General features: G+C 35.5%; 1 protein-coding gene across 1 annotated transcript; it reads right to left on the bottom strand.

Annotated features, from left to right (window-relative positions):
- Positions 1 to 10,838: 10,838 nt before the first annotated feature.
- LOC127860933 (ras-related C3 botulinum toxin substrate 1-like) lies at positions 10,839 to 14,031 on the bottom strand. The gene is made up of 4 exons (XM_052399249.1): positions 13,423 to 14,031; positions 12,421 to 12,589; positions 11,684 to 11,835; positions 10,839 to 10,931 (listed from the first exon to the last, which is right to left on the bottom strand). The coding sequence occupies exons 1-4, from the start codon at positions 13,612 to 13,614 to the stop codon at positions 10,914 to 10,916; spliced, it is 531 nt and encodes a 176-aa protein (XP_052255209.1). The 5' UTR covers positions 13,615 to 14,031; the 3' UTR covers positions 10,839 to 10,913.
- Between the last annotated feature and the right edge of the window lie 1,720 nt (positions 14,032 to 15,751).

Below are 15,751 nucleotides of genomic sequence, written 5' to 3'. Positions count from 1 at the left end.
AAACGTTTTTTTTACCATATCCTGCACAAAGTCAAATCCAATTCATTACCGTTTTACACTTTCTTGTCCGGAGGTGCTGGCTGTGGCAAGTCCGTTGTCATTCGTTCCATCAACCAGGCTCTTGTGAAGTATTACAATCACAATCATGATGAGGGTCCAGATACTGTTAAAGTGCTGTTGTGTGCTCCCACAGGAAAAGCCGCACACAATATTGGCGGCAGCACAATACATTCTGCTTTTTGCATACCAGCTTCACAAGGTTTTCAGTTCAGACCACTTGATATGCAGCAATTGAATACAATGCGCTCTCGCTATCAGGCTTTGAAAGTTGTCATCATTGATGAAATCTCCATGGTAGGTCGGGAAATGTTAACTTTCATCAACTTAAGATTGCAAGAAGTGCAAGGATGTGCTCGTCCTTTTGGGAGTGTTAGTGTCCTTGCAGTTGGTGATTTGTTTCAGTTGAGACCTGTACAGGATGCTTGGGTTTTTTCACAAGTCTACAAAACGCCACAAATGCAATGTATGGGAACAAACTTGTGGGTAGACCTTTTCGAGTTTTTTGAATTAAAAGAGATTATGAGGCAAAAAGATGATCGTGAATTTGCACTGCTTCTTAATAGGCTGCGGGAAGGGAATCATACAACAGACGATTTAGCTGTACTTGAAAAGAGGCAAGTTCAGAACTTGGCTTTGAGTGATCATGACAAAGACCATCTTCCACATTTGTTTTGCACAAGAGCTGATGTGAATGCCCACAATAGCACTGTCCTAGGCAGTATGCCTGCCTCAGATATTTTTACAATAAAGGCAATTGACACTGTTTCTGGAAATATAGGTAATGCATTGCATGCTAGCATCCTTTCAAAGATACCAGGGGACCCATCAAAAACAATGGGCCTTCATCAAAACCTTGAACTTGGGGTTGGTATGCCAGCTGAGTTATGCTCAAATATAGACACTGCTGATGGTCTTACAAATGGTGCATCTGGCTTGATAAAGCAATTTGACTTCAGGGTTGAAAATTCATCAAGGTGCAGTATTGTCTGGGTTGAGTTTGATGATCCGACTATTGGCAAAAAGTGGCGTGTCAAGTACAAGCATTTGTATACCAGTGCAATCCCTTTGGCATGGACACCAGTACTTGAGGTATGTCGAAACTTTGCTTTCCGGCATTACAAAACATACCTTATCATTCGTCGCCAGTTTCCATTGTATTTGTCTGCAGGCAAAACAATCCACAAGGCGCAGGGCTCTACCATCAAGAGTGGAGTTTTGCATTTTGGCAAACGAAAAATAGATCATATCCACTATGTTGGCCTTAGTAGAATGAGTAGTCTATCAGGCATCCATATATTGGAATCAAATTGGAAGAAAATCAGCATTTCCACTGCTGTTGAAGCAGAGATGGTCAGACTTAGGACACAGAAGCAGATAGTGGAGTCTTTGCCAGATTTGCATTCTTACGGTGACAGTGTAATGAAAGTCTGTTTCCAAAACTGTAGATCTTTAAGAAAGCACATTGGTGATGTGAAACAAGAGCATAACATGTTGTGTGCGGATATAGTTGGATTTGTCGAAACCAGGCTTTCTGGTGAACTTGGTGAGAATTTTGAAATTGATGGGTTTGATGTTTTGTCTTCAGACCATGGTGAGTCTGCACATGGTCTTGCTGATTACTATAGACAGGGTGTTGAAGTTAGTCACTCCTCATTCCAAACAATATCAGGTATAGAGTGTGCTGTTTTGTACTTGCCAAATGACATTTTACTATGTTTTGTGTACTGTCCACCAAACATTGCCTCTATTGCAAATTTTTCAGACTTCTTATCTGTGTTTGGAGACAGGGCATCAGCACTTTTTTGTGACTTCCTTAATGATAACATGAAGATTGTGTTAATGGGTGATTTCAATTTCAATTATCCAGACCGTGGAAGGATTGCGAAACTTTTTAGTGAAGTTCTTGGTTTGAAGCAGCTGATTGATTCTCCAACAACCGAATATGGCAGCTGTCTTGATCACATTTACACCAGTTTGCAAGAAAGTTGCTTGAAGGACTTTGGCGTGTTGGAGACCTACTACTCTGATCATAAGCCGTTATATCTTGCATTTACACAGAGTGAAGTATAGAACCATGCAGCAGCGCTAGCCAAATCTTAACACATTTTGTATATTGTTGTATATATTGGTTTTTGTTTTCTATACCAACTGGACTTGTACAAATAACTACATGTATTTTGTTTTTTATTTTATATCATGCATTTGCCCTGATAGATAACGTGTGTATATTTTAAAAGTCTTGTTGCTAAATATTTCTTGTTTGAATATTTGTTTTTGTGAGTAACAGTGCCAATGCACTCTGATTTATGGATCTTTATACTATTATTATTATTTGCAGATGTCTATTGGACTAGCTTTTGGAAATCGGGCGTCTGGCCCATACAAGACACCTATGAGGGTGTGCATTGTGGCGGTGGATGAAGAGCCGTCCACATTCAGAGGGAAGGATGGCACAGAGCGAAAGGTGTTGGCGTGTGCCGTCAGCGACGGCTGTAAAGTGGTTCGAGTGGTCTGCTATGCGTCCAACCTGTTTGGACGACTCAAGGTATGTCAACTACCTTATTTGTTACCACGCCAAGCATAAGTTTGCCATGGTTTGTTTCATTGTTGGGAGTCATCTTGCATTCTGTCCGTTTCTTGATCATGTAGGTAACAAAAGATTGCTCAGGCCAAAAAAATGGTTTCGTTTTTTATTTCATTTTGTTAGTCATGTTTGTTTGCCTATCTGTATATTTTTGTAAAAATATTTCTCCAATGTACAGTTTCGCTTGGTTCAAAGTGGCCACATTCTCGGTTAACCCAAAGCTTTGATACTTGCAGTGATGTTGTATTGGATCGCTTATCACATACCCATATCACATGACCTCATTTGAACTTGAATTGACCTCATTTTGGACTTGGACTCATTTTGAAATGGCCAAGTTACTAGTTTGAACTGTTTAATCTGGCATCGATACTACTTGCATAGAAGAAGACAAAATTTGACAAGTGGATTTTGTGACAATGCCATTTTGGCGACATTGCAACGTTCTGTGACAAACACTTGTTAACGCCTAAGTTACATTCCTTTGAGGATATTGACCTTAGTTATTATAAATATCAGATTTGTTGAAGGTCTTATCGTAAATTTAATTTGGACACGCAATACCAGAGACTACAATTATTAGTAATGTCTTTGAATTGTTTGCTACACAAACAGATTGCAATTTGTTTGTAAATTAAGCTTTATCTTAAAAATTTCAACTTATCAACCCTATCTTTTATTGGCGTAACTAAAATTAACATGTGTCTGTTGTCCAAGTTGGATCATCCATAGCGATGAGAGAAGTCATCCGGAAGACCGATGCACGACAACCGTATATCGTTATGACAGAAAAGTCGAAGGTATTTGCAACGGCTGCTGTAAGCCACCCAGCCAGCCACACGGACGAGGGGACCACCCTTCTCAACCCTCTGCCGGCAGCAGATGTGCCAATAGCAACGGCACTATCATCTCCATCAAAACAGAAAAACAGCGTGGTGGGGAAGATTGTTCAGGTATAACACTCCCAACAATACTTTGCGTTTTAACTCAGGCTGTATGGTATTACATTTATGTCTTGTATTTGAATACATTTGTACAAGAAATTGTACCTTGACTATACAGTTGTTGATATTTAATACAAACATCGAATCTCTGCAATATTTCATTAATTGAATATCCAAATAAGAACTTCCTTACAAAATATAGGTTTTAGTTGTACTTCCTGGCTCTGCAGGTAATACTGGGAAAACCTTGGTTTTAGCAAGTCATTCAGGGTTATAAGAAACATTATCCTTTGCCCAGATAAGCTGATTTCAGGATTTTGCCCGCACAGTGAAAATCCACACAGAGCTGATAGTTTCCAAGCCTAAGTGAACAAGTATGGTGTCCGTCATTGTTATCTGTCGTCCTAGTTTCCAAGCCTAAGTGAACAAGTATGGTGTCCGTCATTGTCATCTGTCGTCCTCAACAATTTCTTTGAACGGCTTCCCTTCCTAAATGGCTTGGCAAAAAATTGATAAAACTTCATAGGAATATTCCTTGCTTAGAACTCTCCTTAAGGTTGTTCTGGTCTGTTGATTAGTTAATTAGGTCATGGGGGTACATACAGGAGTTTCAATAATGTCAATTTAACAATTTTTTCATAGGCCGAAGTCCTATAATTTTCATTTTTTTTTTTGTAGCATCTTTTGGAGGTCCTCTTTCCTCTCAGGTAACCTGTATTATATAAACTAATATAAACATAACTGGCCCCTCAGGTTTCTTATTTATTGCTACTATGCTGTTTTAGGAGGAAGCACCCCGGACCATTCGGGTCAATGATGAAGAGGTCACCATCAAGGTGGTGAAGGTGGAAGACTCCACCTCCAACTGCAATGTCACACTGTGGAGGGCCGCTGCCGCTGCAGATGTGAGGCCAGGTGACTACATCCGTGTCACAGACGTCATAGTCAACCATTACAATGGTTCAACAAGCCTGTCCACTACTGCTAGAACGAATATTGAGGTAATTTAACATCCTGCTTGTTTTCAAGTTTAATCAAGATTGAACATAGGGATATCATGATAATCTCTGTTCAAGTTATTGTCATTCATTGTCTTTGTTGGACAGCTTTCCTCAGATTAATTCCTTAGCAACTGTAAAGGCATTTACTTAAAATTAGGTATCATTTATTCCTTCCACATGGAGCTAACATAACCAACACCACCAACCAGTCCATCTTTCAATATATAATCAAAGTATGCCTTAATTTTGGTCAGGATTTTGTTTAGCGCTAAAAGTTGCTTAGCAAACAACCGTATTGCAAAAAGTGGCATCATCCCGTGGTCACAATTGACGTATCGCGATATACGCGCACTGTGCTTAATCAGCCATTAATCAGCCAATGAAAAAAATCGATAGTCTTCAGCCCGGCGCTGCTGGTCCGACATTCGCACCTTTTTACCCTTGAAGAGTATTCATAATACATTTAATTTCTCAAATTAGGAGGGCTTGTTCACTGAAACAAGGTTGGTTTTTGTTCTTTTTGGGTATTTTAGTATTTTCGCGGGCGAGTGTTTCTATTACCTCCCCTGTCTCTAAGCACAATTTACAAAAATCTGCCGTACTGTTTTCCTGCTCAGACAATAACGTTAGAGTAGTCTCCCTAAAAACACAGTGCGCGTAGCGTCACGATACGTCAATTGGCCCCATCCCAGAGACCCATAGTTTTAAAAATGAATAACAATAGGGAAAGCTTACAAAATGACTGAAAGCAAGAGGCCAAATCTTTCATATTTTTTTAAAGGCATCATCTAGTGATTCCCAACAAATATTGTTCAAATAATGCCCCTGGGATTAAAATTGGCCTGACCCAGGTTTCACCAATTCAACAAGAAACTGCAATATATCTTATCTTGTCAATGAACTGAGTTATAGGAATTGTACTTGTATGCAATACAATTACATCCATGATGCATTTATATCCTTCAGAAAACTGAAGTGCCAGTGTCTGAACGCGATGTGGTTGTTGTTGGCGCTTGTGTCGATGGTGCTACAGTCGATCTCCTATTGGATGATGACACTGAAGTGAAAGTGCCTGTGGTCATGATGCAGGGGTTAGTTAGGGACGAAGACATTGAGGAGGCATCTGCAGCAGGCTTGCAAGTGCACATAACTTCGCAAGGGCCGGATATCGTGAGCCTGGAGCTGATCGAGGAGGCCTTAATGCTTGGGTGAAAGTTTTCAGACATGCCTGAAGTTCAGGTTTTTTGAAAGGCAATTTTTTTACTTTTCTTAAGTAATTACTATTGAAAGTACCGCCATTTCATACTTTTCTGGTTTTTCAATATTTTGTACTTTCACCCATGTTAATGTGAAAGCCTAACTTGTGCACTACTCGACTGACTCTGAATGGCTAGTCATTCTTTGTGCAATTTCATTGCTGATCTCACTTACCTGTACAATAGTTGAAAGGCATAATGTTTTGTTTTTTCTGTTCTTGTCATATTTGTTCAGTTGACCACTCAATTTCTACTAAAAACATCTTGAAAAAAAGGAACATATTCAATTTATTTCAATTACTGGTCAATATATGCAAGCAAGTTGTGTTTTAAGATAAACTGAATATTTAATCATTGTTTGAAATCCATGTCAGCCTCGATATCAGAATTCACTCTTTGGTAATCTTTGCAAGTCATACCTTCCCTAAGGTTTTACCACTTTATCTCATCATCATTTATAAAAGTTACATTGTGGAAAGTTGCATGTAAAATTACATGGTGGAAAGTTGCATATATGCAATAAACAAGATAGGAAAATGACACTTCAATATATATTTTTACTTTATTAAATGTTCTTGCTAAATGTTCTTGCAAGAACCGTCACACTAGCTCAATGAAAATACACATGTAGTGTTAGTTCATTATTTTGCTCAGGCAATTGTTTTATTTGTTTCAACCTTTGAAGGTGGTCTGGTGCTGTTTTCAATTTGCTGGTAATTAGGCCAAAAAAATTGTTTGTTTCTGGTAACATTGCAAAAACTAAATAGGTATGGGGGTATTTTTAACTTTTTTTTTATTGATTGATTTTACACAAACAATCTCATTTTTAGGCATTTTTTCCTCCAAAAAAGTCAATAAAAAGATAAGGGGAGGGGTAAAAAAATTATGCGGGGGAGGGTTACCAGAAACAAACAGCTTTTTTTACACCTTACATGTAGTAAACAATTTTCCCTGGTAGGCATCAGTGATGTCGCACGATAGTAGTAAGTTAGTCCAATATTTATATTGCATGAAAGTGTTTTTGCTATGATTTCATTTTGGATTCTTTAGAAGATGATGAACTCCAGATTGCTTGGAAAAAAGTTTGTATTCAAATGTACTACTTTTTTATGACTAACAATATATATGTGAAAAGACCATTAATTTGAAAAAAACAAAACAATTTAGTTGGAATTCTGGATCAAACTCTTTGGAGAACCTTACACTCCAAAAGCTAACTTATGCACCAATGCCACATCAATGAAAAGGCATTTGTCATTATAGAACCATTTGCTTTTTGTTTCAATAGGCTTGCAATACATCAGTATTGTAAATGTTAATGCATGCAACAAAACCAAAAAAAAATAACTTTGGCAATTTCATTTTATTTTTGCTATACAGTTCTCTGGAGTCCAGTCCCTTCAGTTTCACAACATTGTTGTTTAACCACCAGCTTCATACTTGTGACATTGTGTTGGTTTTGGGAAATGCGATCAGAGACCAAGGAACAATAACGACACCATAGACTCTTGTTTTACATTACACACGGCCAGGTCAGATTTCCCAAAACACGTAATGTTTAACAGTTTTGTCCATGTACATATTTTGTTACATTTCTGTGTTATTGTTTTGTAAATCGTTGTTCATGTTTAACTCTTTAAACCGGCCCTTTTGAGACACTCTAGTCTTAAGGAGGTTTTGGCCATTAATGCTTCATTATTAACTTTAAAATATTTGAAGTTGCATTAGTCGCTTAATTGTTTTTGCATTACTTTACAGAGGTACATGTGCATATAGTGTTTCATTTATTTAGATGCACATTTGATTTAGTTCCATTTTCGTCTTTGTTTTTTATAATCATTGTATATTAAGCTTCTTCGACATGCTCCAGTTCAAAGTGAGATTTTGACCACTAATACTTCACTAACAATATTTGCAGTTGAATTAGTTGATTATTTTTTCTCACTTTACTGGACATACCTTATAGAGTGGTACATGTACACATGATATTTTATGTACGTCTTCTAGAATTGAAAAAAAATGTCTCTTTGAATACCACATGGAATATAAAAAAAGTTTGATTTTTACAATGTGAAGTTTCACAATTCTATAATGGTTTATACTACAAATACTTTGATTGTTATATTTGATTCTCTGGTGCTTGTTCAAACCTGATGCAAGTTGCACAAATAGTTTAAGTTTGTGTCTATATATCACTTGCCTTGTACTCATGGTGACTATTGTGTCAAATTGTTAAACCATCAGAAATACCTGAAATCCCATCTTGTTTCATTTATTGTTTTACTTTTATATTAAAGTTTATGTATATTTCTTTGTGTTCATGTTTTATAAACCCCTTCCCCATTTCAACTAGCTCACTTTGTTGACTCACTTAAGCATATATTAAAATCCGACCAGCCAACCTAAATTAAAGCTCATCCGACTTAGTTGTCATGGTGAGTTTTTGTAATACCAATTTGTCTGTCAGCAATTTTCTTGCATACACACTTGGCCACAGTTTTGATTACTTCTTCATAATACTTCATGTGAATGTTCGTCTCTGATTACGATTGGATATGCATCAAGAGTTGAGAACTAGGTCAAATCTTATCCCTTGGTGGTCCACTACTAAACTTGTATCACATGTAAGGCAATCCGCTGCGTAAGGTCAAGAGTTTGATAAAATTCATTTTAGCTCATTACCACTAGATGCCAGTTTCGGTCCAAGCTTGGTCAGCATGTTTGTCTATGCAATCTAGACAAAAATGGAATGTGGGTAGAGGTCAAAAACTCGGTCACCGGGTCAAATCTTAGAAAATCCTAACAACCACAGAGGCACAATTTTAATCCAATCTTTATGAAACTTGGTCAAAATGTTTGTCTATGAAATCTGTGTTATATGAGGTAAAAAAAAACTAGGCCTAAGAGTCAAATCTTAAAAAATATTATAACCCACTGTAAATGCCACAAGTTTGATCCAATCTTCATGATACTTGGTCAATTTGCCTCATATGATACTTTGAACTAGTTCGAATCTGGGTCTTGTGGGGTCAAAAACTAGCTCACATGGTCAAATCAAAATAAAGATTTACATGAGCGTGCCACAAAAGCCTCTTCTGTGTATGCAGCAGCACGCAAACGCGCGTAAGTAAAATACGTGTTCTTCACCAGCTGGTCCGAGACTAGTAACACACTAAACATCGCAGTGGCGAAGACAGGGTTCAGAAACTTGAATGTTTTTCTAAATGAACTTAGTTTCCTTTTGAATCAGGGCCACGTTGTGAGATTTCATGTCAATAATCCACCAGTACTTTCAGTGCTTTGATTATTTTGTTTGTCAAAGCATGTCCAGAGCATTTAGTTGAAGGTATTTCGTCACAGGCAAACTTTTAAGACATCAAACAAATATTTTCCAGAGAAGTAGATTATTTGCAAATACACCCAGTTGACAACAAATTCCCTTACCCAACTAACAGAAATGGTTTTATTAAATTATTCAAATATATAAGACAATTTAAGATGATTGAATATTTTAAGATAGATGCGCTAAGTCCTGAAAGAAATGCTTAATTTGATAAAGATAGTCGACTTAATAATTATTTAATCCGGCACGTGGTTTGGGATAAAAATGGATTTGTTGTTTAATATAGCAGTTGACTAAATTGTAACATCCAGAGGTTGCTATTAATTTGACAATAACACAAACAAAATAAGCAGCCTTATAAAAAAAAAGCTATTGGTAAAGGTTCATTCAAGTTATTTGTGTGTTTTGATTAGGAAATTATGACAATAAGTTTCGAAAATAAGCACTCCCTTTGTTTTTTGTAAAGCCTATGGATAGAGCAACATTCAGAGTATTCGTAAAATTGAATTTGAAGAAAATGTGTCAACGAGTATACACAGAAATGTTTATGGCACATTTAATTACATCTACCAACACTTTTAATAATAAAGGTGTCTTATAAAATTGTCAATGACGAAAGACGACGAACACTTTTTTATGATAATATCACGTCTTGTGGACTGTAATGAGGTGAGCAAAAACTTACAAGAAAACCTGGAATAAATAATGCAATGTTGTATTTGTTAACTGCGGTTAAACATTTCTCTTACAAAGTAATAGAACTTTAAGACACCATAAGAAAAATTGTTTTGATTTTGAAAATTAAAACAAACAGATTGGTTTAAACTGATAACATCATTGTGATTAAGTATTAAAAATAACGATCTTTAAATTAAATTTAAATGATAAATAACATGGTTGTTTAAACAATAAAAAAATAACAAAGAGAAAAGTATACTCAAACATTTTTTTCATGATACTGAAGCTTAAAGAACATTTTTTAAGGTGCCAGTGTAACAACATTTGATACACAAATAACTCCATATAACTAGTCATAAACGTTTGTAACTTTTCAAATCAATAATGGCATTATGTGGAATTGAAGAAATGAATTATTTTAAGTGTTTCAACATGTCTCACTAACGTACACGAACTTTCATTTCTAAACTAGCGCTATTTTTTATACATAGCATACGTTTTTTTCAAAGCACATTAGCCCTAAAGGTTTCTAAACAGGTCTCAAATATATTGAAGATAGAAATGACACTGCATGTGACCAATTATTCATGTGTGATATAATGATCTGCAAAATATAAAAAAGACAACAAAATAGTCACTACGAGTTTCAGATGATTAAAACAAATCTAGTAATGACAGCTTATTTGCTAGGAAGGAATTATAATGTATGTATGGTATGGTGTTCACCGCGAATTTCATCGCGGTTGAAACATAAAGATGTAAACCTTGATGCATATTTCGTTCAAAGATCGTTTCAAGAACGGCTTAATATTTTTAAATAGGATATGCAGCGTTGACAATGAAAATATATATTTAAATGTAAACAACAGAAAAGAGTAAATCAGATCCGTCAGACAAAGATACTCAAAACGATTATTTAAATTACATAATATAATGTTCATATAAAGCGTTGCGCTTTTAACGTCTTCGATATGCTACCGTAGTGATGGATTTTGTGCGTATATGTTATTTCTGCATGCCAACTGCCTAATTGGTTGTCCGCTGGTCTTATAGGGCTGCCTGGACCTTCAATTAAGTAGAATGATTATTACTGCATGATATTAATTCACCACTACTACAGCAACTACTCATACTACAACAACAACAACAACTACTACTACTACTACTACTATAACTACTTCTACTACTACTACTACTACTACTACTACTACTACTACTACTACTACTACTACTACTACTACTACTACTACTACTACTATTTCTACTACTACTACTACTACTACTACTACTACTACTACTACAACTACTACTGCTACTACTATTATTACTACTACCACTACTACTACTACTACTACTACTACTTCTACTACTATTACTACTACTACTACTACTAGTACTACTACTACTACTACTGCTGCTGCTTCTGCTGCTGCTGCTGCTGCTGCTACTACTTCTACTACTACTACTACTACTACTACTACTACTACTACTTCTACTACTACTACTACTACTACTACTACTACTACTACTACTACTACTACTACTACTACTACTAATACTACTACTACTACTACTCCTTCTACTACTATTACTAATACTACTACTAGTGCGACTACTACTACTACTACTACTACTACTACTACTACAACTACAACTACAACTACTACTACTACCAATTTATTGAAAGGAAGCAACAACCACAAAGATTACAAAAATGAAATAATGAAATTTAAATGCTACTTTAAGCTGAACGTTGAAGCAATATATTTGCGCTTATTTTTAGAATTAAAACAAAATCACGTGGAAATATCGCTTACGGCTGAATGAAAGCACGTCGTTAAACCCCACTTTTCGATAGCGCTTGTCTCCACGTAGTTGACCGCACCGAGCTCTTGCGCCATCTCCTCGCCCTCGTCCGTGAGCACATCCAGCGTCACTCTTCTGTACATAAAACCGTCTGAAGCGGGGTCTGAAGCAAACAAAGGAGAACTTTAATTTAAATAGCAGTGAAAATGTATTCCAAACATATGTCCAAACATTGTGTTTGAAAATGTAAAAAGCCAAAAGATTTTATGATGGGTGTCGATACTATCAAAATATTTAACAACAATCGCATTGAAAGAGGCAATGTTACGTCAACCTTTTATTGCATTAATTAAAAATGCGACAGTTAGCGGTGGGAACCGCTGTTTGCTATTTTCCTTTCATAAATTAACTATCCTTTTTCTTTTGTAAAATAACTTTAAATAAAGAATGCTGATAACAGATTGGAAAGATTTGGTGCATATAACATCCTAATTGAAGCGGGAAATAACTCTTGTATCGTAAAAAAAAGTTAACGCAAACACGTTCCATCGACCTACCTATTAAATTCTCATTTTTTAATGACACTTCTATTTTAAATTTTAAAAAATGTGTAAGTTGTGTATTCGGTTTACCATTTTTCAATCTTTATCATGTGTGTATTTAATAGCAATAAAATGACCTTTCCTACATTAACACTTTAAAAGGTCACCGTCTGCAATTAATACAATACAACTAAATAAACTTCTACCTCGTTTACATCCGACGAGAATGAAGGGTCGCTTCCCCACGGCGTTCTCTATTTCCGGGAGCCACACGGAGCGCACGTGCTCAAGTGACTGGAGCGACTTTAGGGAGAAACACACCAAGAACACGTCCGTGTGGGTGTAGGAGAGGGGCCGCAGGGTGTTGTACTTATCCTGATAAGTTTAAAGAAATACATCAGTGCATGCTTTAAATGCTCTCATTTATGTTCTTGAGCGACTGATAAAGAAAATAACTTGCTGCTTATTCTCTCAAATACAAACACAAGTAAACAAAACTTCATAAGTCTATAAAAATTGATCTTGTAACGAATATTCTAGATGTTATATATATCCAAAATTATTTGGACACGTAAGTAAGTATAACATAAAGCGCGATGTTTGAATTGACTAAAAAAATTAATGGCGTTGTATTATTTGATGCTGTCGGTTATTTTAAATCTAAAATAATTACCGCTTTTTACAGTTTTAAGCCAAACCGAAAGTAGAATAATGTGGTCTTTTAGTTATGTTGATTAAACTTCCTGCTGTCAAAATGAATAATAATGTTTTCTGAGAACCAAGTTCTGGTAAAATTATCCAGGTATTCAGGTGTCCGTGATGTGTTAATAAATCTTGCAAAACCTAATAGTCTCATATAAGGCAAAAGATTGCATTCAACAGGCTATAAAACCTGACTTGACCGCATGTATTCCCTGCTGTGAAATGAGATTTCTAGTTGAAATTTTCGAATTCCTATTTTAATCGAGCACAAATTTGTGGATGTGTATGCCTTGGTCAGTTTCTGTTCATAGTATAGTTATCCAAAATTGAGTTTGGATTTTTTTTACTACAGCAAATAGCCTCTATTGAAATAATTTAAAATATGTATATTTTAAATGTGAATATTCCATTTGAAAATACTATAAAGTTGAGATTTTAACTGTTTGAACTTTTAGTTTGGAACAAATCCTATTAAATCTGCCGAATACCTTCAAAAAGTCACTAACCGAACCGGAATTATCCCATACATGCAAATCAACAATCAAATCATCGTGTTTCAACGATGTCAAGTGGTGATCGAGCACTGTCGGCCTGTAGTCTGTGAGCTTGTAATTCGATGTGAACGAAAGACACAGTAACGTCTTGCCGACGCCGGAGTCACCAACGACGCCTACAGTTACTTTTTTTACTTGTTCCATGGTGTTCTTTTTTCCGGTATAATGTTTTTGTTATCTTTAGATTATTACTGAAATAATGTTAGTATACTTTTATTTGAACAACATTGCTGAGTTATGCGATTTGTTAATTTCCCGCAAATTTTCAACTTCTTTTTAGGTTTAATTTCAACACTATTCGGTGTTAATGTTTATCATTCAGAATACCCTTGTTGGTATTGAGTGTCCGTAACATATATTGATGTACCGGTATAATTGACGCATGAAAGACATACGAATGTATATCAGAGCACTTTCTGAATAACTTATTTATATATACCTTTCATACAGATATTGATAAAATTTATACCATTAGCTGTTGTTTTTATAAGGCATTACCCATGTCTAAATACAAAATGAAAGTACGATTGATTTGTATCTTTGTCGATGCACAGAATACCTCTTACTCAAGGTTTTTTCACACAAGATTGTCTGTCGAAACAACTTTATTGAGACTATTTAGGCAATTAAAAGGACGTGTTTTCTCATTTGTTCAGTTTCTGTTATTTTCGAAATGTTTAAGATTGTTTCGGTTGATGTTTGCAGACTTGTGTTATTAAAACGATGTGTGCTTTAAAAAAGTTTTAAAGTTAAATATACGTAAATAGCAATATGTGTTTGTGAAACACTTTTTCCCCCAATAAATTTGACCTTTGACCTTGAAGGATGATCTTGACCTTTCACCACTAAGAATGTGCAGCTCCATGAGATACACATGCTTGCCAAATATGCTATCTTCAATATTGCAAAAGTGTATATTAAATTAGCGATTTTGAACCATATATATGACCTTTGACTCTGAAAAATGACATTGACCTTGACTTTTTACCACTCAAAATGTGCAGCTCCATGAGATACACATGCACGCCAAATATGAAGTTGTAATCTTCAACATTTCAAAAGTTATGCCAAATGTTAAAGTTTGATGCAAACCAACAAACCAACAAACAAACAAACAAACAGACAGGGTAAAAACAATATGTCCCCCACTATAATGATCGGGGACATAAAAAAACCTGATTATTTGTTTTATTATTATATTGATTTACATAAGTAAATATTGCTTAATTGTTCTAAGGTTATAATATTAAAAACAAATGCACATCATTATATTCCACAAAAATGTGTTTCATACGAAATATATATTTTGTATCACAAGTTAAGATATTCATAAACAGCTTTGTGAATACCCGTTCCGTCACAATGACACATTCTTTGTGTTTCGAAAGCGTAAACACGCACTTGAAATCTATTATTTATATTCATTTTTTTTGTAATAGATATACGACAAACAGCACAAAAACAATTTACTCCTTTAAGGTGGTTTCAGGTGCAAGTAATCTTTCATGCCCTTACCTTCTAAATATCTGAACAACATCAATTATTTGCATTGATCGTTCCAAGGCTGCGATCGACATTTTGATCATTTTTATCGTTCAAAGTAGGCGTTTTATTACAAAAGTAGGCTATAAGAACATCGATCTGTCACCTGATTTTCTGAGTTTCTGACGTGTCATCGTTTGTTATTTGAACCAAACATTTATTTTTACTACTAGACCACATCGGTGTTTCGATTTGCATAATTACGCTAGGTGTTTTTATTTTTAAATCAATAGTTTTGGTTTCGTTTTTAATTTCTTATTATAAGAATGACAGCACAGTTATGGCAATATTAAAACTGACGTTTCGTAAATTTAATTTAGGTAAATCCTGTTTATTTATATGGTGTCAAATACTACACCTCTCTTTACGTTATGCATGGTATGGCTTGAGCGGTTGCATTAAGATTGCGAATCAATTTGAGTTGAATTTACTTTAATAATAAGTAGTTTTTTCTAGCCTATGTCACGTAATTATGTATCGTTCGTGGAAAAAACACAGTAACAACCAAAGTTCATTTCTGTTTTCATCGAGATTTATTTCTGTTAAATAATTTCTAACACAACGCTTCTAATGTTCATGAAGTACAATTTTACAGCGCGGCGGCCTATTGGCCGCCACGTCAAGAAAGCGTGACTACTCTACTCGATTGTCAAACTAGCTCCTATCCGTTAAAATTACTCCGCTTTTATACCAATTTCGTTACGTACTCGCCTAATTCGTGACCCACGCCTGTCATCAA

Source organism: Dreissena polymorpha, chromosome 15, assembly GCF_020536995.1.
Source record: "Dreissena polymorpha isolate Duluth1 chromosome 15, UMN_Dpol_1.0, whole genome shotgun sequence".
Lineage (NCBI taxonomy): Eukaryota > Metazoa > Mollusca > Bivalvia > Myida > Dreissenidae > Dreissena > Dreissena polymorpha.
This window is presented reverse-complemented; position numbering and strand designations above follow the sequence as displayed.

Coding starts and splice junctions, on each gene's coding strand:
- LOC127860933 (XM_052399249.1), bottom strand. CDS start 13,614: ATGGAACAAGTAAAAAAAGTAACTGTAGGCGTCGTTGGTGACTCCGGC. Junction 12,590..13,422: donor TATGGGATAATTCCGGTTCG/GTTAGTGACTTT, acceptor TAAACTTATCAG/GATAAGTACAACACCCTGCG. Junction 11,836..12,420: donor TCTCGTCGGATGTAAACGAG/GTAGAAGTTTAT, acceptor TGTTTGCTTCAG/ACCCCGCTTCAGACGGTTTT.